The sequence below is a fragment of the Chiloscyllium plagiosum genome, unplaced genomic scaffold (assembly GCF_037043375.1).
Source record: "Chiloscyllium plagiosum isolate Xiang-an unplaced genomic scaffold, Cpla_swu_hap1 HiC_scaffold_53X, whole genome shotgun sequence".
Taxonomy (NCBI): Eukaryota; Metazoa; Chordata; class Chondrichthyes; order Orectolobiformes; family Hemiscylliidae; genus Chiloscyllium; species Chiloscyllium plagiosum.
The window spans coordinates 11,380,617-11,406,325 of NW_028270191.1; the positions used below are offsets into that span (position 1 = coordinate 11,380,617).

General features: G+C 43.0%; 2 protein-coding genes across 3 annotated transcripts in view; one reads left to right on the top strand and one right to left on the bottom strand.

The window, feature by feature from the left end:
* Positions 1–13,823, top strand: part of LOC122543384 (tumor necrosis factor receptor superfamily member 5-like) — a 59,490-nt gene extending 45,667 nt beyond the window's left edge. The window contains exons 6-9 of one of the 2 annotated variants that reach the window (XM_043682062.2): positions 1,570–1,712; positions 3,589–3,608; positions 5,949–6,105; positions 12,801–13,823. In XM_043682062.2, coding sequence (XP_043537997.1) covers positions 1,570–1,712; positions 3,589–3,608; positions 5,949–6,105; positions 12,801–12,895 — 415 coding nt within the window. In that variant the 3' untranslated portion in view covers positions 12,896–13,823. The remainder of the gene's footprint in view (positions 1–1,569; positions 1,713–3,588; positions 3,609–5,948; positions 6,106–12,800) is intronic. The other variant, XM_043682063.2, reaches the window with a different exon arrangement.
* A 3,423-nt stretch (positions 13,824–17,246) lies between these two features.
* LOC122543382 (uncharacterized) lies at positions 17,247–24,691 on the bottom strand. The gene is made up of 4 exons (XM_043682058.2): positions 24,017–24,691; positions 20,514–20,997; positions 17,893–17,985; positions 17,247–17,677 (listed from the first exon to the last, which is right to left on the bottom strand). The coding sequence occupies exons 2-4, from the start codon at positions 20,839–20,841 to the stop codon at positions 17,388–17,390; spliced, it is 711 nt and encodes a 236-aa protein (XP_043537993.2). The 5' UTR covers positions 20,842–20,997; positions 24,017–24,691; the 3' UTR covers positions 17,247–17,387.
* Positions 24,692–25,709: the final 1,018 nt, after the last annotated feature.

Below are 25,709 nucleotides of genomic sequence, written 5' to 3' on the forward strand. Positions count from 1 at the left end.
ACCACCTTGATACAATGGAGAACAGCCTTCGTCAACGAACACACCTGTAGGACGTGTGGTTCACAATATGGAAAGCCCATTGGTTTGAAAGAGCTGCACTAAATTGTCTATGAGATTGGAATACTGAAAGCTGGAACTTTCTCCCTGAAAACACTGAATAATTTGGGCAAATTACGATTTTCAGTACTGAGATCAATAGACTTTTTTTGTTGAGCAAAGTTATCAGAGATGGGAAACAAAAATGGGTAGATGGAGTTGAGAAAAAAAATTAGCTGTGTGAAATAGCTATGTGAACAGCTGAGCAGGATTAAGGAGATGAATGGTTCTTTCCTGTTTCAATCTCAAAACAAGTGTGTTAGCTAGCAGTATGCCATAATCCATGCATGGTATTGTATTTTGGGCTGCTGTTGAGCAATGCTCAATACCAGTGATTTAAATGTACAGTATAATCTGTTAGAATCAATAGAATCCCTCGTAGAATCACAGAATCCCTACAGTGTTGAAAGAGGCCATTAGGTCCATCAAATCTGCACCAGCCCTTCGAAGTGCATCCCACCCAGACCTAACCCTCGACCCTATCCCACATTTCCCATGGCTAATCCACCTGGACTATGGGAGGAAACCGCAGCACCCGGAGGAAACCCACGTAGACACTGGGAGAATGTGCAAACTCCACACAGTCACCCGAGGCTGGAATCAAACCTGGATTCCTGGTGCTGTGAGGCAGCAGTGCTAACTGCTGAGCCACTCGTCCCACCTATTATATGGGCAGTCTCGCACAGAGGCTACAGGTGCAGGAAATGGACAACTATCAAATGACCACTGGACTCTCAATAGGCTGAGGTTGAGTTTGTAACTCATTGCTGTAAAGGAGCTTTATTCTGTATCTAACCCCACTCTGTATCAGTCCTGAGAGTGTTTGTTGAGGCTACTTTCAGTTTAAAATAGTAGAGGGAGCTGTGCATTTGGTTAAGACTAAAGGGAGGTTTCCTTGGTATCTAACCCCATGCTGTCCCTGTCCTGTGAGTGTTTGCTGGGGACGGCATCGAAGGAGCTTTAATTTCGGTTTAAAAGAGTAGTAGGAGATTTATTCTCTATCTTAACCTATTAGTACTGTTAAAATTCAACAATATGTTTTGTAATTGTAAATGTGTACTAGGTTAGATTTGTCATCAATGTGATCATGTGTCTATGTGAAATGTCTCCTTTTTGAATTTTTTTATTCACTCCTGGGATGTGGGCTTTCCTTTTTTAAATTTGGCTGATTAGGGAATGTGTGTGCAGTGGGCTGAGTTGTCATTTATTCCTTAAAGAAGGGAATTTGCAAGTGACAATGCTCCTAAGTGTTTGTTACCATTATCCTAGGTGGTAAAGGTCACAGGTTTGGAAGACGCTGTCACATTGTTGGGGAACAACTTCTTTCATGACTCAGTGGCTTCATTAACATGAAGCATTGACACAAATGTGGAACTGTCACTGAGACTACACCATTCCATTTCATTATTCCTCAGACCCTCAAACCCACTCTGCATTGATGAATTTATGACAATGTTTGTTTTGTTTCCACAGAGAATGTGTGCCTGGACAGACTGGGGACATATCTGGATGCGTTTCTGACATCTATGTTATAGTCCTTTCTGTGCTGTTATGCGTTTTAGTTGGGATACTTTTGTTCTTGCACTGGAAATCCTTGACCACTCCCTTCTGCTCAGGTATTCCTCAAATTTCAGCAGCTTGTGAATGGGGTTTGCATCCCCAGACTGTCCACAGTATGGAAATATGTTAAAGCTCTTAACCAGCGTGCTGGCAAAGGGAAATCTCAAGGCTTGGAGGTGGTTGTTAGGGCCAAAGCTATCAAAGAACCAGGGACAGAGGTGATGAAAAGTGGTGACTTTTGGTGAAACATTACCAAAAGCAGGGTTGTGTCTGGAGTAAACTACAGAAGCAGCAAAGAGTTTGTCTCTTGGTGTCTGAGAGAGTGTTGAGTCTGCGACGAGAACAGCTGACAGGTAAAGCTGGCTCAGGTTGGATAGAGGGGTTGTGGACAGATTTGATAACAGATTTGATCATTTGAGCCCAGAATTTGAATGACTGTAGTGCAGGGACCCTGTGCAGCTAGGTGCAGAGTATAGGGGTGGGATATTGGAGACCTGGGACTGTGTAGGAGAAGTTTAGCATGAGTTTAGAGAATAGAAAAAGACATAATGAGGGGGAGACAAGGAGCAGAGAGTGGTAGTGGGGGGGGAGGGGGAAGAGAGGCAAGAGAGCTGTGGGAGTGGGTGATCAGAGAGCTGGGTGGGCTTAATGGGAAGGGGCATGGGGGGGGAAGAGTTTGATTGGGAGGGTGGGTTGGAGTTAGTGGGTAAAGGAGAGCGCAGATTGCGGGAGCATGGTAAAATGTTGGGAAGTAGAGGGGAGAGTGGCAAGGAGAGAGTGGAAGTGTATGGACGCTGTCCAGGGGAGAGAGTGTGGTGAGAGGGGAGGATATTGATTTGTTTGAGGGACTTGTAATGGACATGGGGTGGGTTTAGGGTGAACAGGTTGTCGAGGTCCTTCAGCACTGGCTCCAGCATGGCAAGTTAATGGATTCCCAGTAAAATGGATGTGGGGATACAAGAGAGCTGAAAAGACTCTTTCTATTTCTCATAATGTGTAACTGAGGTGAGTACTGAGTCAAACTGGTGTAGATCAGGCTGACTGACTGTGGTAGAAAAGGTTAAAAGATGTTTGGGCATGAGGTGCTGCTGGAGTTGTCTGAATGAGCAGCAGGTACAAAGTGCAGAATTGCATGTGTGTGAAAATGAACAATGAAAGATAAGCGATAAAATGCATCCTGGTAACCATCAAGCCACCTGAAATACAGGACAAGTGGTCACCTTGGCACAGATCTGTCACAGGCACACCTGTAATTTCTGTTGACATTGCAGTTTCCATTGAGTGACCAGAGTTCTGTTAATTTTGTGTGTTTTCTGGGCACTATGTGTCTCACCTGCTTCAGAGCAATGGCCTGTAGAAATTGCCTGAGCCATGTCATTGTTGTCCTTGTCTCACGTCAACTTACTCAGCACCACTTGGAAAGGTTGGGCCTTGGCTGATGCCCTGGAACTATATGGGGAGTAGACTAGTGTGCACTTACATCAGCCAACTTTGTGGGACTGACTGATGGGCCTGACCCACTGAGCAAACCATTAGATCAACCCAGCAAGCAATCAAAAGAATTGTCATGAATAGAAGAGCACAGCTGAAAGATTGCAAGGAACCTAGTTCAGTGTCACCAGGTATTAAAGTGACAGCAAAACACTGTTTGAAATCTGAAATAAAAGCAGGAAGTGATGGAAATACTCAGCTGGTCTGGCAGCATCTGTGAAGAGAGAAACAGAGTTAATGTCTACACTCTAATATAACTTCTTCCAAACTGCAAGTGCAGCTCTGAAGAAGTGTTGTATTCGATTTGAAACATTTGACTGTTTCTGTCTTCAGAGATGCTGCAAGCCAGCTGAGTATTTACAAAATTTTGTTTTTGTTTGATTATTATCAGGAATTTGTGAGAATCTTATTTAAAAACTATTTTATATTTTTGTCTTTTAGCTATCGCATGGTGTTTAGAGGTAAGCCAATTTTGTTTCCTGGATGAAGTTTATGTTCTTTGTAATCTGGGTTCAAACAAAGGGAGGTAAAGTGTGCTGTGGATGGGAGTGAATGTGCCACTTAGCTTACAGCAAACTCAATCTATTTTCCCATTGGAGCCCAATTCAAAATGATTTGAGATCAGTTTCCATCCCGGGTTGGTTTTGTTTCCTTGTAACACTCAATGTTTCCATGGAGATGAGATACAAGAGTAACAAAAATTCATTTTTGTTAGCCAACCAGTGTTTGAGATGACTGACAAGAGAGTCACTAGTTATTGGTGTAGATGGTTCAGCTTGAAGACCTATGACTACTGGTGTCACTCAGCAATTGACTCAACACTCACAAGCTTCACAGTCTGTTTGCATGACGTGAGCAGTGCTGTTGGGAACATGGGCAGCAGGTTTGCAGATGACACCAAATACAACAATTAAGAAAGAAATGAAATCAAATGCAAAAGATGTGCTGGGGAATGGACCATACGTTGTAAATGGTAGTTAATTTGGATAAATGTAATGTTTTGCACATTGGTAGGACCAAAGCAGAATACACTTATCAGATAAATACTGAATTTTGCTTGACCACTACGTAGTGATTTCTTACCAATGTTTCTTCATGTTGTGAGTTTGTAATGGCCCATCCCTTTCCCGGTGATCATAAATCTTCTAGGATCCATTGTAGTATCTTCCTACTCATGGGAATGAGGCTGATAGGCCTTTAGATCTCTGGCTGTGATCTCCTCCATTATTTTCTTGAAGGTAGGAACTGTATGTGATAGGTCAAATTAGAACCATCCCTGACTTTATTGAACTCTTGAAGATGCAGAAAAAGCACTCTCAGCGCTCTTGTCCCCACTTTCTAATCCCCATTAGGTGATTATCCAGACCTGGGAGTGCTATCAACTAACCAAAGTGGTATTGCTATCTATTTAATAATGCCATTCAATGATGAGCTTAGAAAAATGTACAGGAATATTAATTGATGTAAATAGCCATTGAACAATTCTCTCCTAACCTGAGACTAAGTTTGAATTAGATGTTCACTAAAAGACCATTTACCATTACTGCTACAATTTCATATCTGTTTCTTTCAAGATTTCCAGAGGTTAATCTTCTGGATGTTTTTGTGTCCCTCAATTGCATGTGATATTTGTCCCTATTATGCTGAGTTATCCCAAGTGTATGAAATGCCTTCTGTTCCAATTGAATTTGTCTCTGCTTGTTTCTTGTTAGTTAGGATGATTTTGTTTTGCCATGGCAATTCTTTAATTAGTGTTTGGATTCTACTTCTAATCCTTCTCCTTCATTCTCAATACTCCATTGATAACATAGTAGGGTTGTTCAGTCAGCATTTGTGCGTGAGTTTGTCAATTATTTCTGCCTTTTTAAATGATGGAATCAGCCTTTAGGTTATCTGCAACCTTTGTTTCACAGTAAGATTTTTTTTTCCACTCATTTATGAGAGGTAGGCATCACTGGCTGAACCAACATTTATTGTCCATCCTGAATTGCCCAGGGTAGATAAAGGTCAACTACATTGCTGTAGGTCTCAAGTCACGTAGACCAGACCAGGTGAGGTCCGATTTCCTTTCCTAAAGAACATTAGGGAAGCCTTTTTTTTTTGCAACAATCAATGATGGTTACATGGTCAGCATTAGGCTAGCTTTTCATTCCAGATTTTACTGAATTCTAATTTTACCATCTGCCATAGTGGGATTTGAACCCATGTCCTCAGAACACTTGCCTTGGGATCTGGATTATAAGCCTAGTAATTTATCACTACAGCACCACAGCTTCCCCAAATGTAATGATGTTACAATCTGGGTTGGTCAGTTTGGTACAACAGTAACGATATCAAATGGTTTACAAGCCAAAACTAGCATTTGTCCACCTTTCACCCACATGCAGTGTGAGAAAACCAGTATTGATTGATTGGTTAATTTGATTGAGAGAGATGGTTGTAATGGAAGCTGACACCCAGAGATGAGTGGTGATCATCTGTCACATGAGAGAAATTTTCTAATCTGAGAGAGGACTAGGTTAGCTTCTCTCTACAGGGGCAACATTCAAGTCTCCGAATCAAAACATCAAAAATCATTATCTTGTTTAAAAGATATTAGTGAAGATTTCATGATCTAAAGCTCCCAGTTCAAAGCTGCTTCTTGTTGGAGTACAGTGTAGAATTTGGCAGTAGGGGTGGTCGGGATACCCTTCTCATCTCTAATATTAATGTATGGGAACTGTGCTGGAGTTCCCAAGTCAATAATTTGTAATTTAATGACCGGCTTGATTTGTTTTTTTAATTGCAATGTCCTCACTCAGCAGAAGACTAAGGAAAAGGAAGCAGTTATCCAGCGACCTGTGCAAGAGGAGGGCCACCAAACATTTTTGCGGGTTTCATTAGAAGAGAAGTCAATGGATAGTTTCTCAACTCATACCAAGCCAATCCATGACTTTGCCCCAGTAAAAATGAAAGATGGTGAGTGTGTCAGCATTAAAGTGAGGACGGACCAGCCTCTGGTCTTCAGTTTTCAAATATGTCTGCATGAAATTAACCTTACTGAATTTCCTGGATTCAGTTATTATGGACAGTAATGATTTGCAGGTGCAAGTTCAACTTGGAGGGTCAGATGTGGTAGCTGTACTGGGATATGGATGTAAGCCAATCAAGACTAGGGACTGAATAAACAAGATTATATGGTCCGCAGAAAAGACTCTGGAAAATAGTCATGGGAGAGATAGTCATAATGACTGATTGAAGAGATGTTACCCCTCGTTGTATCCTTTTGTCATTCAGTAGTGTATGTAGTGGAAACTTTATAGGTAGAATTAAGAGATAGAAAACGGTCATCATAGTTGTAAAGTAGTAGAATGTATCATGCCAAGCATGTAGGAAAGATGGTAATGGGAAAATTTTGCCTTTCAGATTGGAATAATCAAACTAGTAGATGTCAGAAAGGTAGTGAATTTCTAGAGTGTATCTAAGGTAATTTTCTCAAATATGATGCCCTAGAACTAACAAGGGCCATTCCACATTAGATTAGATTAGTAATCCATAATGAGACACATTTAGTTCACATCTTAATGGTGCAAGATTCATAGAGTCATTTATCAAAGAGTATTTATCAAATGGTGATCATAACATTATCTACCTATGTTTGGGGGTGTGAGTGGATCTCATCTGTTGTCTTCTTCCAATCATGTCCAATTCTCATTTCAGGGTTGTGCCTGTTCTGTGCATGAGTAGTCTGTACTTTCTGCATGATGCAGTAACCTAGAGAGTCTGGAACCAATGCATGTGTGTTTCTGAGTGAGCATGCATGCTCAGTTGCCCCGAAAGTGTGGCATCAAGGAGCCCTAGCAAAACTGGAGTCCCTGGGAATCGGGGCAAATTCTTTGCTGGTTGGAGTCATACATGGCACATAGGAAGATGGTTGTGGTTGTTGAAGGTCCGTCATCACAGCTACAGAACACCTCTGCGGGAGTTCCTCAGGGTAGTGTCCTAGACCCAACCATCTTCAGCTACTCCATCAATGGTCTTCTCTCCATTGTAAGGTCAGAAGTGGGGATGTTTGCCAATGATTGCGCAATATTCAGCACCATTTGTGAATCCTCAGATACTGATGATGGGAGGTGCTGGTGTTGGACTGGGGTGGACAAAGTTAAAATCACACAACACCAGGTTATAGTCCAACACTTTCGGAGCACTGCTCCTTCATAGCTACCTGACGAAGGAGCAGTGCTCTGAAATCTTGTACTTTTCAAATAAACCTGTTAAATTATAACCTGGTGTCATGTGATGTTTAACTCTGATACAAGAAATGGGCGACGTTCAGGTTTGGGCTGAAAAGTGGCAAATCACATTTGTGCCACACAAATGCCAGGAAATGACCACCTCCAACAAGAGAAAATCTAACTGTCTCCTCTTGTCATGCATTAGCATTATAATCATTGAATTGCACACTATCAACATCCTAGGGGTTACCATTGACCAGAAACTGAACTGGACCAGACATATAAATATAGTAGCTACAAGAGCAGGTCAGATGTTAGGAATCTGGATGAGGGTAAAGCGGTTGACGTGGTGTATATGGATTTCAGTAAGGCGTTTGATAAGGTTCCACAGGGTAGGCTATTGCACAAAATATGAAGGCATGGGATTGAAGGTATTTTAGTGGTTTGGATCAGAAATTGGCTAGCTGAAAGGAGACAGAGGATGGTTGTTGATGGGAAATATTCATCTTGCAGTTCAGTTGCTAGTGGTGTACCACAAGGATCTATTTTGGGTCTACAGCTGTTTGTCATTTTTATAAATGACCTGGATGAGGGCATGGAAGGATGGGTTAGTAAATTTGTGGATGACACTAAGGTAGGCAGAGTTGTAGATAGTGATGAAGGATGTTGTAGGTTAGAGAGACATAGATAAGCTGCAGAGCTGAGCTGAGAGGTGCCAAATGTCATTTAATGCAGAAAAGTGTGAGGTGATTCATTTTGGAAGGAGTATCAGGAATACAGAGTACTGGGCTAATGGTAAGATTCTCGGTAGTGTAGATGAGCACAGGGATCTCTGTGTCTGGGTACATAGATCCTTAAGTTGCCACCTGGATTGAAAGGGTTGTTAAGAAGGCATATGGTGTGTTAGCTTTTATTGGGAGAGGGATTGAGTTTCGGTGCCATGAGATCATGCTGCAGCTGTACAAAACTCTGATGCAGCCACACTTGGAGTACTGCATACAGTTCTGGTCACCGTAGTATAGGAAGGATGTGGAAGCTTTGGAAAGGGTTCAGAGGAGACTTACTAAGATGTTGCCTGGTATGGACGGGAGGTCTTATGAGGAAAGGCTGAGGGTCTTTTGAGACTGTTTTCGTTAGAGAAGAAGGTTGAAAGGTGACTTAATTGAGACATAAAAGATAATTGGAGGATTAGATAGGGTGGACAGTGAGAGCCTTTTTCCTCGGATGGTGATGGCTAGCACGAGGTGACGTAGCTATAAATTGAGGGATGATAGATATAGGACAGATGTCAGAGGTAGTTTCTTTACTCAGAGGAGTAGGGGGGTGGAATGCAATGCCTGCAACAGTAGTAGACTCACCAACTTTATGGGCATTTAAATGGTCATTGGATAGGCATATGGAATAGTATAGGTTAGATGGGCTTCAGAGTGGTTTCACAGGTCAGCGCAACATCGAGAGCCGAAGGGCCTGTACTACGCTGTAATGTTCTATGTTTTAACCCAGCTCCTGACTCTCCAAAATCTGTCCACCATCTTCAAGATGCAAGCTAGGAGTGTGATGAAATACTCCCCACTTTCCTGGATAGTTATGGTTGCAATGGCACATAAGAAGTGATATCATCCCGGACAAAGCAGCTCACTTGATAGACACACCAACCACCTCCAATTCACATAATTTAGCAGTGACTACCAGGTATAAGGTTTAGTCACCAAGCTTCCATCAACAGGACCTTCCAAAGCCATAACCTTTACCATAGACTTGAAGACACTTACAGCACAGAAGGAGGTCCATTGGCCCATGCTTGTCAACAAAGATCTGACTACACCGATCTCATTTTTTCAGGTTTTGGCCTATATCCTTGGAGGCGATAATATAAGTGAATATTTAAAATACTGCTTCAATATTGAGAGTTTAAAACTCAACCACCCTTTTCAGGCAGGGTGTTCCAGATGCCCACTACCCTCTGGGTGAAAACATTTCTCCTCAACTCTCCTCTTCGCCTTCTATCTCTTACTTTAAATCTGTGACTCTGGTTATTGATTCTTCTACTAATGGAAAAAGTGCTTTCCCATCTACCCTATCAATGTACCTCATAATCTTTATACAATCATCATGGATTTAGTAAGGCAAAGTCAGGTCAGTCAGATATGACTATATTTTTTGAGGTTGTGACCTGGAGTGTTGATGGGAGTAATTGATTGTAGTAAATATGAATTTTGGCAAGGCTTTCATCAAGTCCATATAAGTCACAAATGTAAAATCCCATGGGATTTAAGACAAAGTGGTGAGTTGGATCTAAAATTGGCTCAGAGGCAGAAATGTTTTTGTGACTGGAAAATTGCTTCCATGTAAGGTTCCATAGTGCTCAGTACTACTCCATTGCATATTGTGGTATACGTCAATGATGTGGATTTGAATATATAGGGGTTATGATTAAGATATTTGCAGACAATACAAAAATTGGCTGTAATTCTGATAGCGAGGGAGAAAGCTAGAGACGACAGGGAGGTATCAATGGGCCAGTCAGCTGGGCAGAACAGGGGCAAATAGAGTTGAGTCCAGTGCAGTGTGAGGTTATGCATTTGGAGAGGGCTGATGTCAAATGGAGAGATACTGAAAAGAGTAGAGGAACAGATCAATGAAGATGGCTGGATAAGAAGATATAGAGGGCAAGAAGACTTGAGGCCTTTTTTGGGTCCATGTTTAAGAGCTCTGAGATTATGCAGGAATTGTATAAAACACTAGTTTGACCACGATAGGAGTATTGTGTGCAGTTCTGATCACACTGTCGAAAAGTTGTGAACGTATTAGAGGGTGCAGAAGAGATTTATGAGGATGTTACCAGGACTGGAGAATTTTAGTTATGAGATAAGACTGGATAGGCTGAAGTTTGTTTCCACTGGAACCAAGGAGGCTGAGGAGAGACCAATGAGGGACCCAGTTAGTGAGAATAGGAAGGATCTATTGCCCTTAATTGTACGGTCCATAATCGAGGATATAGATTTAGGATAAGAGATGAGAGATTTTGATGGGCTTTGAGGGAAAACCCTTTCAGATTGTCACCATCCTTGGGAACTCACTGCCTGAAAGGGTGGCAGAAGCAGAATCCCTCAACATTTTAAAAAGTACTTGGATGTGCAATCGAAGTAACAGAATAGACCAACAGTGAAAATGTTACTTCCATCATTTTGTACTATTTTTGGCAGAGGAAGAGGTCAGCCTGCTAAACATTCTAATATTGAAGCAGGGTCAAGGACTCTCCAAAACTAACATGAGCACAATAATGTTATTGACAAAAATATTGGTACTGAAAGGTGACAAATCGCCATGTGGTTTCTGAATACCTATTTCTGTATCTTTTTAAAGGAAGTAAATGAAAATGTTACAGATGTCTGAAATATAATCTACATTTCTCTTCATTTAAAAACTGTTCCTGTAGATTGGCAAATTGTATGTCATTCAGCTATTTAGGAAAAGTGAGAAAAGGAATTGTAGACCAGTTAGCTTGTAGACCAATTCACATTCACTAATGCTAGGTCCAGTCAATAATTAAGGACAGCATGACTGACCTTGGAAAGTTTTCAACTGTTCACAGTGAATCAGTTTTGCAGTCTCTAGGCCCTCTAACAGTAGCTGACAAAGAAGAAATCGGTAGACAAAGAGCGCATGTAAAAATGGTAGTACATTATAAGGGAAATCAGGCTTCATGTAGGTTGGGAAAGTTAATTTGGCAGAAGTAGACAAAAAGAAGAATTTGTAAATTTATACAAGGCACTAGTTAGACCACACCTTGAACATTGTGAACCATTTTAGGCCCCTTGTCTGAGCAAAGATGTACTGGCATTAGAGGCAGTCCAGAGAAGGTTCGCTAGGCAGATACCGGGTCTGGAGAGGTTAAGCTAATTGGACCTATACTCATTAAAATCCGAAAGAATGAGAGGTATCCTTATTGAAAAATATAAGATTCTTAGGGGTCTTAACAGGGTAGACGTAGAAGATTTTTAAAAAAAATTCACTTGCAGGATGTGGGTGTCACAGGCTGGCCAGCATTTATTGCCCATTCATAGATGCCCTGAGCGGTATTCCTGAACAGCCTCTGTGCTGTGTCTCGGTCAATGCCAGATATTACATCTGGTCTCATTTTTGTTGAGACTTTGTAGCAGTTGAGACAGCTGAGTGGCTTACTGAGCCATGTCAGAATATGGTTGACTCTCAACTACTCTCTATGGAACGAGAGTGGGGGTCAAATCCAGTGAGAATGGCAAACTTCCTTCCCTGAAGGATATATGTGAGCCAGATAGGTTTTTCCAACAATTGGCAATGGTTTTGTGGTTTTCAGCAGATTCTTAATTTTCTTTTATTGAATTCAAATTCCACCATTTGCTGTGGTGGAATGTTCTCCAGAACGTTAGTGGAGTTTCTGGATTAATATTAAGTCGTCATAGGTACAGATTCTTCAGTTACAATTCTTATGGGGGATTTGATAGAGGTTTTCTAAATCATGAGTGGGTCAGACAGATTAGATAGGGAGAAATATTCCCCCTCACGAAAGGAAGAAGAATGAGGGGGCATATATTTAATGTGATAATACCATTAGGTCATCACCTTCCTTAGTTCCCCTTCTGGGAGGGTTTAGGACCGAAGGCATAATCTGAGTAATGGGTCACCCATTTCAGATAGAGATGAGGAATTTCTTCTCTCTCAGGATGCTGAATGTGTGGAATTCTTCTCTGCAGAGACTGGGCCTTGAAATGCTTAAAGGCTGAGATAGATTTTTGATCAATATGGGAATCCAGAGTTATGGAGAAAAGGCAGGAAAGTGGACGGGAGGATTATCGCAGAATAATCGGCCCATCATCTCTGCACCGGCTTGTTAAACTAGTATCATTACCTAGTGCTAATCTTGACTTTTCCTGAAACACTTGCGCATTATTTTTCTCCAAATAATCAGCCATTGCCCTCTTGAATGCCTCGATTGAGTGCATTGCATATCCTAACTACTTGCTGTATGAATTCATTTTTTTGTCATATCACCCTTGCTTACTTTGCACATCACATTCGTTTTCCTTTCACGAGTGGGAATACATCTCCCTATCTATTCTGCCTGGCCCACTCATGACTCAGAAAACCTCTATCAAATCTCCTCTCAGCTGCCTTCTCTCAAAGGAGAACAGTCCCAACTCCTTCAATCTATCTTCATCACTGAAGTTTCTCATTCCTACAATTATTCTTGTAAAATGCTTCTGCACTGTCTCCAATACATTCATAGTCTTCCTATAATGAGGTGTTCACTACTGTATACAATACTCCAGTTGAGGTCTAACAATTATCTTGCCCCAAGTTCAACATGACTGTCCTTTCCCACACTGGGACTGGTTTTGTGCTCTTTGTGAAATAGCTTGTATAGTTTGAAAATTTCTGATATTTTTTGTATTTCAGTGGGTACATCTGAGTCACAATATTCCGATTTTGGAGTGGCGATTTCGACAAACAGCTCCGTGGAAAAGTTTCAAGATGCTAAAGATCTGCAGTGAAGGAGAACCTTCCTCTTTACTTCTTCCAGGATGAATTGTTGCTAGCAGCAAGATTTTGAAGTCCCAGAAAACAATTTTTTGATTACAAGATGAGATTTAATTTTCTGGTTGCCTCTTTAGTGAACCCAAGGTGTAAGATTTTGGGAGTAGATAAGGATACAAATATCCTCAAGTGAGAACAGTCAATTAATCTACACTTTCCTGTCACTTGATATCCCAAGATGAGTGCTTCCTAGATACAGATGGTTCAGTTACAAGTTTTTACTGGGGGGGGGAGGAGAAGAGAATAAAGAAATTTAGGGGGTCTGGAACAACCTTCCTGTCTCCCAAAATATTCTTGTAACAGCTTTAAAACACAAACCACATTCCCATTGGTTCCAAGCATTACCATATTTTACTTTTTTTAAAAAACTTTTAAAGAGCCTGAGCCCCTTCTGGAATTTTAGTTTTGCCCCCTTTAAGGGCATAAAATGGCAGTATCGACTGCTGCTGCACACTGTCCACCTGATTCCCCTCATCCACTGCATAGACACGGCTCAGCGTGTCCATTTGCCACCAGCCGGTGGGGATCCCCAGCTCAACATGGGAGTCCTCCCCCTCTCTGTCGGGGATCTGGGGTTGAGGGTGCGATAGTTCATGGACTCCTAACCCAAATGCATATTCTATGGCGCTGTGGGGTCCGTGGACCATGTATGTATTGGTTGTGGGTGCTTGCACTCCCTTTTTGATTTCCTTAAAAACCTGCTCCTCTGTTTTTGGTTGCAGTGCTGAAAAGAATGCAATATTTAACTTGTGCTTGAAATCAGGACTTATTAGCTTGCGCAGGCTTGGGATTTTGGAGGGATATAGTTTAATTTGTGTAGTTTTAATTTTATTTTCACTATTCTATTTTCAGCTGCATGTTACAATAAAAAGATTATTTTCTAAATGTATTGTTATTTTTATTTTCAGCACTGGCAACGTTCTGAAGGATAGTCATATTGGATATGAAACGTTCACTTTCTCTCTCACCACGGGTTTCTCTAGCATTCTCTGTTACGTATATGCCCTACCCTGGTTACAGACCACACTGGGAGAGTTGTGAGCATATTTAGGAGAGTTATTGAAGATTGCACTGTAGATGGACTTGAGAGACATCTTGATTCCAAGGGATAAAAGAATTTTTTTAAAAACTAGGTTTGTCAACCCTAGAATTCAGAAGATTAAAGAGTGATTAAACTGTTAAACCAGAGACCCAGATAATGTTCAGGAGACCAGGTTCTAATCCTGCCATGGCAGATGGTGGAATTTGAATTCAATAAAAACCTAGAATTAAAAGTCTAATGATGGGGAGATTCAAGATGGTGGCAGTCTGAGAAGTCTGCTGTGTTGGGCTCTGTGCCATATCTTGAGTGGAAACTTTTTAGTACAAAATAGGTAGAGCACCTAGAACCCCTTTAAATTAGGATTTAGAGACTCTGGAGTTGAAATGAAGACATCTAAAGGATGGAGCTAGGGGAGTGCAGCAGGCATGGCACTCTGCTTCTGTGTCGGGCACACCCATAGCTGCTGCTTCGACTCCTGTGGCGGCGCCTTTTAAGTTTGGTGGAGGAGCAGCAGCATCTACTCATGGAGTTTGCAAAACTGAAAAAAATTGAGGGAGTGCTGGAACTGATAACTGCCATGCTGACAAAGCATGAGCAGGAGGTCCAGGCTTTGGATCGGCGTGTGGAAGTGGTGGAACAGGACCGCAGCCTTCGCGGTCGTGATGGAGAGCTCCAAGGGGGGGGGGTCTGAACCTTGGAAAGCCAGGTTCGGGCCCTGCTGGAACAAGTAGACGACCGCAGAAACTGAGGTTGGAGAAAAAACTTGTTGTGTGTCTTTCAGGAATGTGACGATGGCGAAAGCCTTGCTGAATTTCTTGAGAGGTGGCTCCCAGAGTTGCTGGGGCTGGAGATAGAGTTGGGTGAGGGGAGTGTGGAGCGGGCCCACCGGATCGCGATATTCAGGTCCAGGCTGGATTAGTGCCCCTGTCCAGTCCTAGTGCAACTCCAGCACTATAAAGAGAAGCAGTTAATAATAAAAACAGCCAGAAGACTGGGAAGAGATCCACAGCTCTGGTTTATCATGGTTTGAGGATAATGTTTTTTCAAGACTTTTCTGGGACCATGATTAAGAAAAAGAAGACTTTTGATGATGTAAAGAAAAAATTAAGAGACTCAAATATTCAATATTCTCTGAGGTAACCGGCAGTGCTATGTTTTAATTATGAGGGAATCTGTTTACAATTTCGACTGGGCGGAAAAAGCAAAAGAATTTTTGTACTCATTGAAATAATAGACTTGGACCGAGGGGGAAAAAAGGAAAAGATATGTGCGGACAATGGTATAATTTATTTTTAATCTTCTCTTTTTCTTTGTTCTTTTCCCTTTTGTGGTCTCAGGCCTTAGAGGCTTGGTATTGCTTTGGTGTAAAATCTGGTTTGTTTTATATTGTATTCATTTGGTAGTTATCTGTTATTCTGAGTGAGGGGTGGTTACTTTGGTGTGAAGATGTGTGGGGTTGAGATGTGGTCGGGGAGGGGTGGGTGTCCACTGTCAACTTGTAGAAGTGTAAATAACATTTTTTTTCCCATTGGCTGGGTTTGGGGCGTGGCCTTAACTGGAAGGTGCCAGGACAGCTGTAAAATTAGATTCCCTTGATTAGATTAGATTCCCTACAGTGTGGAAACAGGCCCTTCAGCCCAACAAGTCCACACCAACCCTCCGAAAAAGAGTACCCCACCCAGACCCATTTCCCTCTGACTAATACACCTAACACTATGGACAATTTAGCATGGCCAATTCACCTGACCTGCACATCTTTGGACTGTGGGAGGAAACCCATGCAGGCACGGGGAGAATGTGCAAACTCCACATAGTCAGTCACCTGAGGCTGGAATTGAACCTGGAACCCTGGTGCTGTGAGGCAGCAGTGCTAACCACTGATCCACTGTTTCTTAATTTTAGTTTCTAAATTTTAGTAGGGTTTGTAGGAATAGTTTTTAAATTTGATAAGGTTGGGAGTAAATACCCCTTATAGTGGTGTAAGATCTCTGGAGATGTGGTTTTTGTTTATTTGTTCAAGTTAGGAGTAGTGGTTAGTTTCTTAATTTTAGTAGTGTTTGTAGGAATAGTTATAAATTTGATAAAGTCTGTGCTTTTTTCCACTTGCCGCACATTAAATTAGCTTTTTCTTGAGGGACCGTGGGCTGTACTGTGCAGACATGACTAGTGATCTGTTCAGGTGGTGCACCTGGAATATAAAGGGGAGCCATTCCCCCATTAAAAGAAAAAATTAAATACTTTCCCATACCATCTGCTTCTATCCCCCTCCATGACTATAGTGAAGGTCAGGGAGTTGTGATCACTATCACTGAAATGCTCTCCCACCAAGGTATCTGACACTTGGCAGATCCAATATGGCCTCCCCTCTAGTCAGCCTGTCTACGGATTGAGTCAGGAACCCTTCCTGGACACACCTGACAAAAACTGCTCCATCCAAACTATTTGTACTAAGGAGGTTCCAATCAATATTAGGGAAGTTAAAGTCACCAAGACAACCATGATTCTTCTGCACCTTGTCCAAAATCTGCCTCCCAATCAGCTCCTCTGTGTCTCTGTTGCAAGTGGGGGGGGGGGGGGGCGGTCTGTTGGAAACTCCCAATAAAGTGACTGCTCCTTTCCTGTTTCTGACTTCCACCCATACTGACTCAATAGACAAACCCTCCTCGAAGACCTCCCTTTTTGCAGCTGTGATACTATCCCTGATTAGTAATGCCACTTCTCCACCTCTTTTAGCTCCCCCTTTAGTGTGACTACCTCCCTATAACTCCCCTCTCTCCCCCTCAGCCTCCCAATGATCCAAAGTTCATCCAGCTCCAGTTCCCTAACGCGGTCTGTGAGGAGCTGGAGTTGGGTGCACTTCTCGCAGGCGAAGTCAGCAGGGATACCAGTGATGACCCTTACCTCCCACATCCTGCAGGAGGAGCATGCAACTGCCCTAGCCTCCATCCCTGCTGATCTAAATTGCAAAGAGAGATTGAAAAACATTTTTTAAAAGCCTGACCTTACCAACCCTCCACTCAGTCATTTGTTTGGTTAGAGGAGAATGGGTGGGAGGCACAACGTGTAGTATTTCGGGGTTAATTGCAGGCCCCAAAATATCAGTTCACGTGCCCAGCAAGTCCCGTGTCCGCGTCCACTCCTGTTGAGCCTTTGCTTCACCTCCTCACAAGGTAAGTCTTTAAGAGGGAAGTTTACCTTCCCGGTAGCCTCCAGTCTGCGTTCTCGCTGCTCCCACTGCTGCAAATGGATAATAAATCAATCATTCCTTTTCAGTAGTATCTTCGGTTTAATGCAAAAAGATATGGGTATCAATCACGGAAATTAAAAAAATACATTAAATGAATCTTAAATTTTGTACATTTTAAGGTTTTTTTAAAAAAGCAAAGTACTCTCCTCATTGACTTTGGTCATGGGTTTTCTTCAAGAAGACAATTCAATTGTGCAGAACTAATGGGGCATTCCTTGTTAGAAAGAATGGAGTGAAGTTTGACAGCAGTGGCTCCCTCCTTTTCGCGGTTTCTCCAGCGTTTGAGCATTTCAAATCTCTGCAAGACAACTAACCGCTGCTGAGCTTCACATTGTTCAATTTCGTGGCTTTGCAGGTCTAGGAATTGGATTCCAATTTGCTGCCAATTATGCCCCATGTTTTTGGCCAATTGCATCAGTTTTTTGTCTGTCAGTATCTTTGGCTCCACCTCTGCAAACAAAAAAATAAAATATTAGAATGAAACATTTGGCCAGAGGAGCTTTAACTAAATGGCAGTGAGTGTCACACAGAAGTCTCTCTCAATCCCCATCAGTGATTACTATCCAGTGAATGCTGCATTGTGATCTTGTATCTTCTGTATCCTGTTTGAAATATTCCATACAAATGTTATTTTTAAAGGAATTCTTAAGTGAGATTATACGTACTGTTTTTCTTTGACATGATCATTTCATTGTCTGAAGGCTCAGACAGAGCTCCATCAGATTCACAGTCCTTCAGTCTCTCTCTCTTCCTCTGCACTATGAAAAAGAGCAAGATATTAGAATTCAAATCCAGTCAACTCCAAAGGCAGTATAGCTGACTTACTTCTGCCAAGGTCCCCTGAGCCCAATATGAGATATAAGCAACTTCTAAATTAATTTTCTTAACAATGACCCTTTGAAAATCTCCAGGTGAAAGTGAGGACTGCAGATACTGGAGATTAGAGTTGAGAGTGCGGTGCTGGAAAAGCACAGCAGGTCAGACAGCATCCGAGGAGCAAGAGAGTCGGGCAAAAGGTGAAGGGCTTTTGCCTGAAACGCTGACTCTCCTGCTCCTCGGATGCTGCCTAACATGCTGTGCTTTTCCAGCACCGCACTCTCAACTCTAATCTCACTCTTGATTTTGAAAACCTCTGTAGATTAATCAGGGACAATTCACATTCTGTACCAGATATTTTTGGATATTAAGGACTTCAAGGAACGTGGATCCAGTGAAGGAGTGTGATTTGATTTAGTCACAACATTTTCAAGATGCTAAGAGAAATTGGAGTCTGGGTGGGGGATAGTCACAAAAATAGGTCTTTCAGGAGTAAATTTAGGGTAATAGACAATAGGTGCAGGAGTAGGCCATTCTGCCCTTTGAGCCAGCACCATCATTTATTATGATCATGGCTGATCATCCTCAATCAGTATCCTGTTCCTGCCTTATCCCCATAACCCTCGATTCCACTATCCTTAAGAGCTCTATCCAACTCTTTCTTGAAAGTATCCAGAGACTTGGCCTCCACAGCCTTTTGGGGCAGAGCATTCCACACACCCACCACTCTCTGGGTGAAGAAGTTTCTCCTCAACTCTGTTCTAAGTGGCCTACCCCTTATTTTGAAACTGTGTCGTCTGGTTCGGTACTCACCCATCAACGGAAACATGCTTCCTGCCTCCAGAGTGTCCAATCCTTTAATCATCTTATACGTCTCAATCAGATCCCCTCTCAGCCTTCTAAACTCAAGGGTATACAAGCCCAGTCTCTCTAATCTTTCAATGTAAGATAGTCCCGGCATTCCGGGAATTGACCTTGTGAACCTACGCTGCACTCCCTCAATAGCCAGAATGTCTTTCCTCAAATTTGGAGACCAAAACTGCACACAATATTCCAGATGTGGTCTCACCAGGGCCCTGTAGAGCTGCAGAAGAACCTCTTTGCTTCTATACTCAATTCCTCTTGTTATGAAGACCAGCATGCTATTAGCTTTCTTCACACTGATGTACAAGAACACCTAGATCTCATTGTACTGCCCCTTTACCTAACTTGACTCCATTTTGTAGTAATCTGCCTTCCTGTTCTTGCCACCAAAGTAGATAACCACACATTTATCCACATTAAACTGCATCTGCCATGCATCTGTCCACTCATCTAACCTGTCCAGGTCACCCTGTAACCTCCTAACATTTCACCCTGCCACCCAGATTTGTATCATCAGCAAATTTGCTAATATTACTTATAATACCATCATCTATATCATTAATGTATATTGTAAAAAGCTGTGGTCCCAGCACTGATCCCTGCGGTACCCCACTGGTCACTGCCTGCCATTCCGAAAGGGAGTCGTTTATCACTACTCTTTGTTTCCTGTCAGCCAACCAATTTTCAATCCAAGTCAGTATTCTGTCCCCAATACCATGCGCCCTAATTTTGCTCACTAACCTCCTATGTGGGACTTTATCAAAGGCTTTCTGAAAGTCCAGGTACACTACATCCACTGGATCTCCCTTGTCCATCTTCAGAGTTACATTCTCAAAAAATTCCAGAAGATTTGTGTGCGTGCACATTAGCAAAAGTTTGGAATCCTCTGCAAAAACAGTTGACACTTGATCCATTTTATAACTAATAAATACTGGATGCATACACTTTGCGGCGGGAGTGGGGGTACAAAGTTAAAAATCACACAAGACCAGGTTACAGTCCAACAGGTTTAATTGGAAGCACTACCTTTCGGAGCACTGCTCCTTCACCTTGGTGGTGGGGGTACAGGGACATGAGAGAGTGGGATACAGGAAGGAAGAGGTGGAAAGCGGGTGTAATACAAGCAGGATCAAGAGTGAGGGGTGGTTAGAAGAGAGGAACAGAAGAATACACAGTGAAGGGGGGAGATAGGAAGGTCACAAAGGTGCGATGCGGGGACGATACACAGCAGAAGAGAGGGTAGGATAGGGAGGATACACATGATAGTGACAGATGAAGGATTCACACGGGGGATATAGAGAGGCTAAAGGGTGGGTGGGATTCATGGAGGATATACATAAGTGTACGGGAACACATCTGGAGAGGACACACACAGGGGGAGGGGGAGGTGGGAATAGAAAGAGGATGCTCAGAAAGGGATATTTGTTCTCCGCACTCCTGCCCCCCCCAACAAAAAAATCCCTCGTTGTTTATCTCATTTCCTCCTTTATCAGTTCCAAGCGGCGCTTGTGTAATTGAGCAAAAACGGAAACTGCTGGCGAACCTTAGGTTGTTTTTGTTTCAGCTCTATTTTATTTGGTATAAATGACGTGTTGTGTTCTGTTACCTCGAGTGCCCTCGGAGCCACTCATGTTTCCGTCTCCAAACATTTTCCCCACTAGGTCATGCCTGGGAATTTGAAGCAGGACCTTTCTGCTGATATCTCGAGCCTGCTTTCCATAAATGTGCTGGAGGAGAGAAGCCAATTCCTGCCGAGATTTTCCCTCCAACCGCCCGCGGGCTATCGGTTTAAATTCCGCGCTGTCCTCGAGATGGAATCGGAACCTTTCGAAATCATTTTCGCTCAGTTCATCGAGGACCTCAAGCAGGAACTGTCCGGTTGTCATGGTGTTCTTTTGTGAAAGGAATCCCAACAGAGAGACCGAGCGACACATCCGCGCCACTCAATCAGGACACACTGAGCTGCTTTTCCAAATTCAAAATTAACAACAGTTTCGCTTTCCCTGAGAACCGCCTCCGGCATTGCCAATGAGAAGATCTCCTTCCGAGTGCAGCGAGCCAGCCCGCGCTTTTTCCTCAATCCTTTCCTCCTATTCACGAGGTGGGGATACACAAACACACGGCAATTTGATTATTTGCAAGTACTGTAGATGCCCTCTTTCTAAGTTCCCACTCTGAAAGGGTCTAGCACGATACATGTCGAGCCTGCTCCGCATTCAATAAATACGACGACTGATCCGGTAACACTACCTCTGGTAACCTTTGACCCTCTTGCATAATTAGAATCGAACACTAACTCACACATGTTCAATAACTCTACTTCTACCACCTTTTCAGGAAGAGTTCCACAGTCTCGATATCTCCGGGAGAGGACAAAAGTCATCTCTGTTTAAAATGGGCGCCTCCTGATGCATTGAATCTGTACAGTGTGGAAACAGGCCATTTCGCCCAACAAGGCCGCACTGACCCTCCAGAAGAGCAGACCAACCCCCGCCCCCCGTATAACCATGCATTTCCCATGGCTTATGCACTCAGCCCACACATCCCTGGGCACTATGGGACAATTTAGCATGGCCAGTCCACCCTAACCTGCACATCCCTGGACACTATGGGACAATTTAGCATGGCCAATCCACCCTAACCTGCACATCCCTGGGCACTATGGGACAATTTAGCATGGCCAATCCACCCTAACCTGCACATCCCTGGGCACTATGGGACAATTTAGCATGGTCAATCCACCCTAACCTCCACATCCCTGGACACTATGGGACAATTTAGCACGACCAATCCACCCTAACCTGCACATCCCTGGGCACTATGGGACAATTTAGCACGGCCAATCCATCCTAACCTACACATCCCTGGGCACTATGGGACAATTTAGCACGGCCAATCCACCCTAACCTACACATCCCTGGGCACTATGGGACAATTTAGCACGGCCAATCCATCCTAACCTGCACATCCCTGGGCACTATGGGACAATTTAGCATGGCCAATCCACCCTAACCTACACATCCCTGGACACTATGGGACAATTTAGCATGTCCAATCCACCCTAACCTGCACATCCCTGGACACTATGGGACAATTTAGCATGGCCAATCCACCCTAACCTGCACATCCCTGGACACTATGGGACAATTTAGCATGTCCAATCCACCCTAACCTGCACATCCCTGGACACTAAGGGACAATTTAGCATAGCCAATCCACCCTAACATGCACATCCCTGGGCACTATGGGACAATTTAGCATGGCCAATCCACCCTAACCTGCACATCCCTGGACACTATGGGACAATTTAGCATGTCCAATCCACCCTAACCTGCACATCCCTGGACACTAAGGGACAATTTAGCATGGCCAATCCACCCTAACATGCACATCCCTGGGCATTATGGGACAATTTAGCATGGCCAATCCACCCTAACCTGCATATCTCTGGGCACTATGGGACAATTTAGAATGGCCAATCCACCCAAACCTGCACCGTCCCTGGACACCATGGACAATTTAGCATGGCCAATCCACCCTAACCTGCACATCTTTGTGCTGTGGGAGGAAACCCACATGGGGGAACATGCAAACTCCGCAAAATCAGTTTCCCGAGGCTGGAATTGAACCTGGTACTGTGAGGCAGCAGTGCTAACCACTGAGCCAACATGCCACCCCAAACATGATTTTTAAACAGTGAGCCCTAGATTCTTCCACAAAAGAAACTCAGTTCCTACATTCATCCATCAAGACCCTTCAAGATCTTATATATTTCGATCATGTTACCTCTTACTCTTCTAAACTTAATTGGGATTAAGCATAGTCAGTCCAACCTTTCCTCATAAGACAACCGATTCCAGTATTGATTTGCAGGTGCCGGTGTTGGACTTGGCTGTACAAAGTTAAAAATCACAAAATCACGCAAGCACCTGATGAAGTTGCACCGCTCCGAAAGCTAGTGCTTCCAAATAAATGTGTTGGACCATAACCTGGTATTGTGTGATTTTTACATTTGTACATTCCAGTATTAGTCTACTTCTCTGAACTGCTTCCAACTCATTTATATATTTCTGTAAATACCATTGTATTGCATTCAGTACTCCAGATGTGGTCTCACCAGTGTCCTGTGTAGCCTACAGGTCGTTCTGTTATAACGCACATTTCGTTCAAGTGAATTCGCTGTAACATGATTGACAAATTGGGGACACTGTTTCTAGAGCACAAACTTTTAAAACATGTGTTGGCTGTAACACGATTACATCGCCAACACTTTAAGTGCTATTTCTAAGCACAATTTTTCTACAATGCGGGGTTGCACAAGAACATGGCCATTGCGTTATAGAAGAACGACCTGTAGTTTGTATTCAGTTCTCCTTGCAGTAAATTATAACATTCTATTAGCTTTCCTGATTACTTGCTGTAGCTGCATACTAAACTTATGTGATTCATGCACCACGGTACCCATCTCAGAGCTCCACATCCATGCATGTTAATGCACGATAGCATGCTTCCGTTTTATTCTTCCTTCTGAAATGGGCAGTTTCACATTTCCCACACTATATATAGGAAATAAGAACAAAGAACTTCCAGAGGAAGTGGTGGATGCAGTTACAGTTACAATGTTTAAAAGTACATTTACAGGAAAGGTTTGGAGGGATATGGGCCAAGTGTAGGCAGGTGGGACTAGTTTAGTTTCGGATCATGGTCAGCGTGGATTGTGTGGACTGAAAGGTCTGTTTCCGTGCTCTATGACTATTAGTAGGCTATTGGGGCCCTCGAACCTGCTTCAGATTTTCCTAGTTCAAGACCACGCCCAGCCAGGAGAACCATTTTCCCTCTGTCTACCCTGTCAATTCCTGAGTTATGATGGTTCCAAATGGGATATCCCACATTGTCAAGCTCCCTGGTGAAGAAGAATTCACTGACTCACTTTCCTTTTTTGAGTGGGTCACAATGAGTTAATTTACAAAGGATCCCCCTCTTTGAGGATATTTCTCTCCCAGACCAAATGAATTTATGATTTAACAGGAGTCAATTTAATTAGGCTTTTTCAGTTATTTAAAGAGTTTATTATCACTAAATGCGAGAAGAAATAATAATGCAACTCACATATTGGTGTAGTACTCAGAGTGAGACAGTCCTTCCTTTTATCCTGCTTCTTTTTGACGGGTTACTGGGTAGCTGGCTTCTAGCACTCAGAGGAAGAGTTTCCTTTGCCTGTAATACAGGAGTGACTAGTGAATAGTTTTATGACTGTGACCTTCACATTACACTAGCACTCAAACCCAGGCTATTACACAGGAACACCTCATCTGACTAGCATGCCTTCTTCCACTAGAACACACATATTAGAGTTAAACTGGCTTTTAACCCCTGTTCTTTTGGCTTCTTGAAAGTGGAAGGTACAAAAATGTCTCTTACCCAGACTGCTTGGAAGCTTTCCTGACACTTTGTCAGGTGTGACAATTCACCAGACAATTCTTTTTCCAGACAGCCACTGAATTTACATCTGTACTCAACATCTGCCCATATGTTTTTTTGTTAAAAAGATTGTAATTAAAGTTTGATCTGTCCATAGATGATCCACAGTCATAACAATACTTGGAGCCCAAACATTGATTGATCCTTATGGTATCTCTCTTATCACAATCTGCCAATCACATTATTCCACATACTTCGTTTTGTCAGTTAACTAATTCTAGAACATAGAACAATACAGCACAGAACAGGCCCTTCGGCCCATGATGTTGTGCCAAACATTTGTCCTAGCTTAAGCACCTATCCATGTATCTATCCAATTGTCGCTTAAAGGTCACCAATGATGCTGACTCTGCCACTCCCACAGGCAGCGCATTCCATGCCCCCACCACTCTCTGGGTAAAGAACCTACCCCTGACATCCCCCCTATACCTTCCACCCTTCACCTTAAATTTATGTCCCCTTGTAACACTGTTGTACCCGGGGAAAAAGTCTCTGACTGTCTACTCTATCCATTCCCCTGATCATCTTATAAACCTCTATCAAGTCACCCCTCATCCTTCGCCGTTCCAATGAGAAAAGGCCTAGCACTCTCAACCTATCCTCGTACAACCTATTCTCCATTCCAGGCAACATCCTGATAAATCTCCTCTGCACCCTCTCCAAAGCTTCCACATCTTTCCTAAAGTGAGGCAACCAAAACTGCACAGAGTACTCCAAATGTGGCCTTACAAAAGTCCTGTACAGGTGCAACATCACCTCACGACTCTTGAATTCAATCCCTCTGCTAATGAACGCTAATACACCAAAGGCCTTCTTACAAGCTCTATCCACCTGAGTGGCAACTTTCAAAGAGCTATGAACATAGACCCCCAAGGTCCCTCTGCTCCTCCACCTTACTAAGAACCCTACCGTTAACCCTGTATTCCGCATTCTTATTTGTCCTTCCAAAATGGACAACCTCACACTTGACAGGGTTGAACTCCATCTGCCACTCCTCAGCCCAGCTCTGCATCATATCTAAGTCCCTTTGCAGCCGACAACAGCCATCCTCACTATCCACAACTCCACCAATCTTCATATCGTCTGCAAATTTACTGACCCACCCTTCGACTCCCTCTTCCAAGTCATTAATAAAAATTACAAACAGCAGAGGACCCAGAACTGATCCCTGCGGAACTCCACTTGTAACTGGGCTCCAGGCTGAATATTTACCATCTACCACCACTCTCTGACTTCGACCGGTTAGCCAGTTCTCTATCCAACTGGCCAAATTTCCCACTATCCCATGCCTCCTTACTTTCCGCATAAGCCTACAATGGGG

Bases quoted from the DNA above. Each gene is read 5' to 3' on its own strand.
- LOC122543382 (XM_043682058.2), bottom strand. From the start codon at position 20,841: ATGTGTCGCTCGGTCTCTCTGTTGGGATTCCTTTCACAAAAGAACACC. The intron at 17,986-20,513 runs GTAACAGAACAC...TCTTTTTCATAG, and splicing joins TGGCTCCGAGGGCACTCGAG to TGCAGAGGAAGAGAGAGAGA. The intron at 17,678-17,892 runs GTACGTATAATC...TTTTGTTTGCAG, and splicing joins GATCATGTCAAAGAAAAACA to AGGTGGAGCCAAAGATACTG.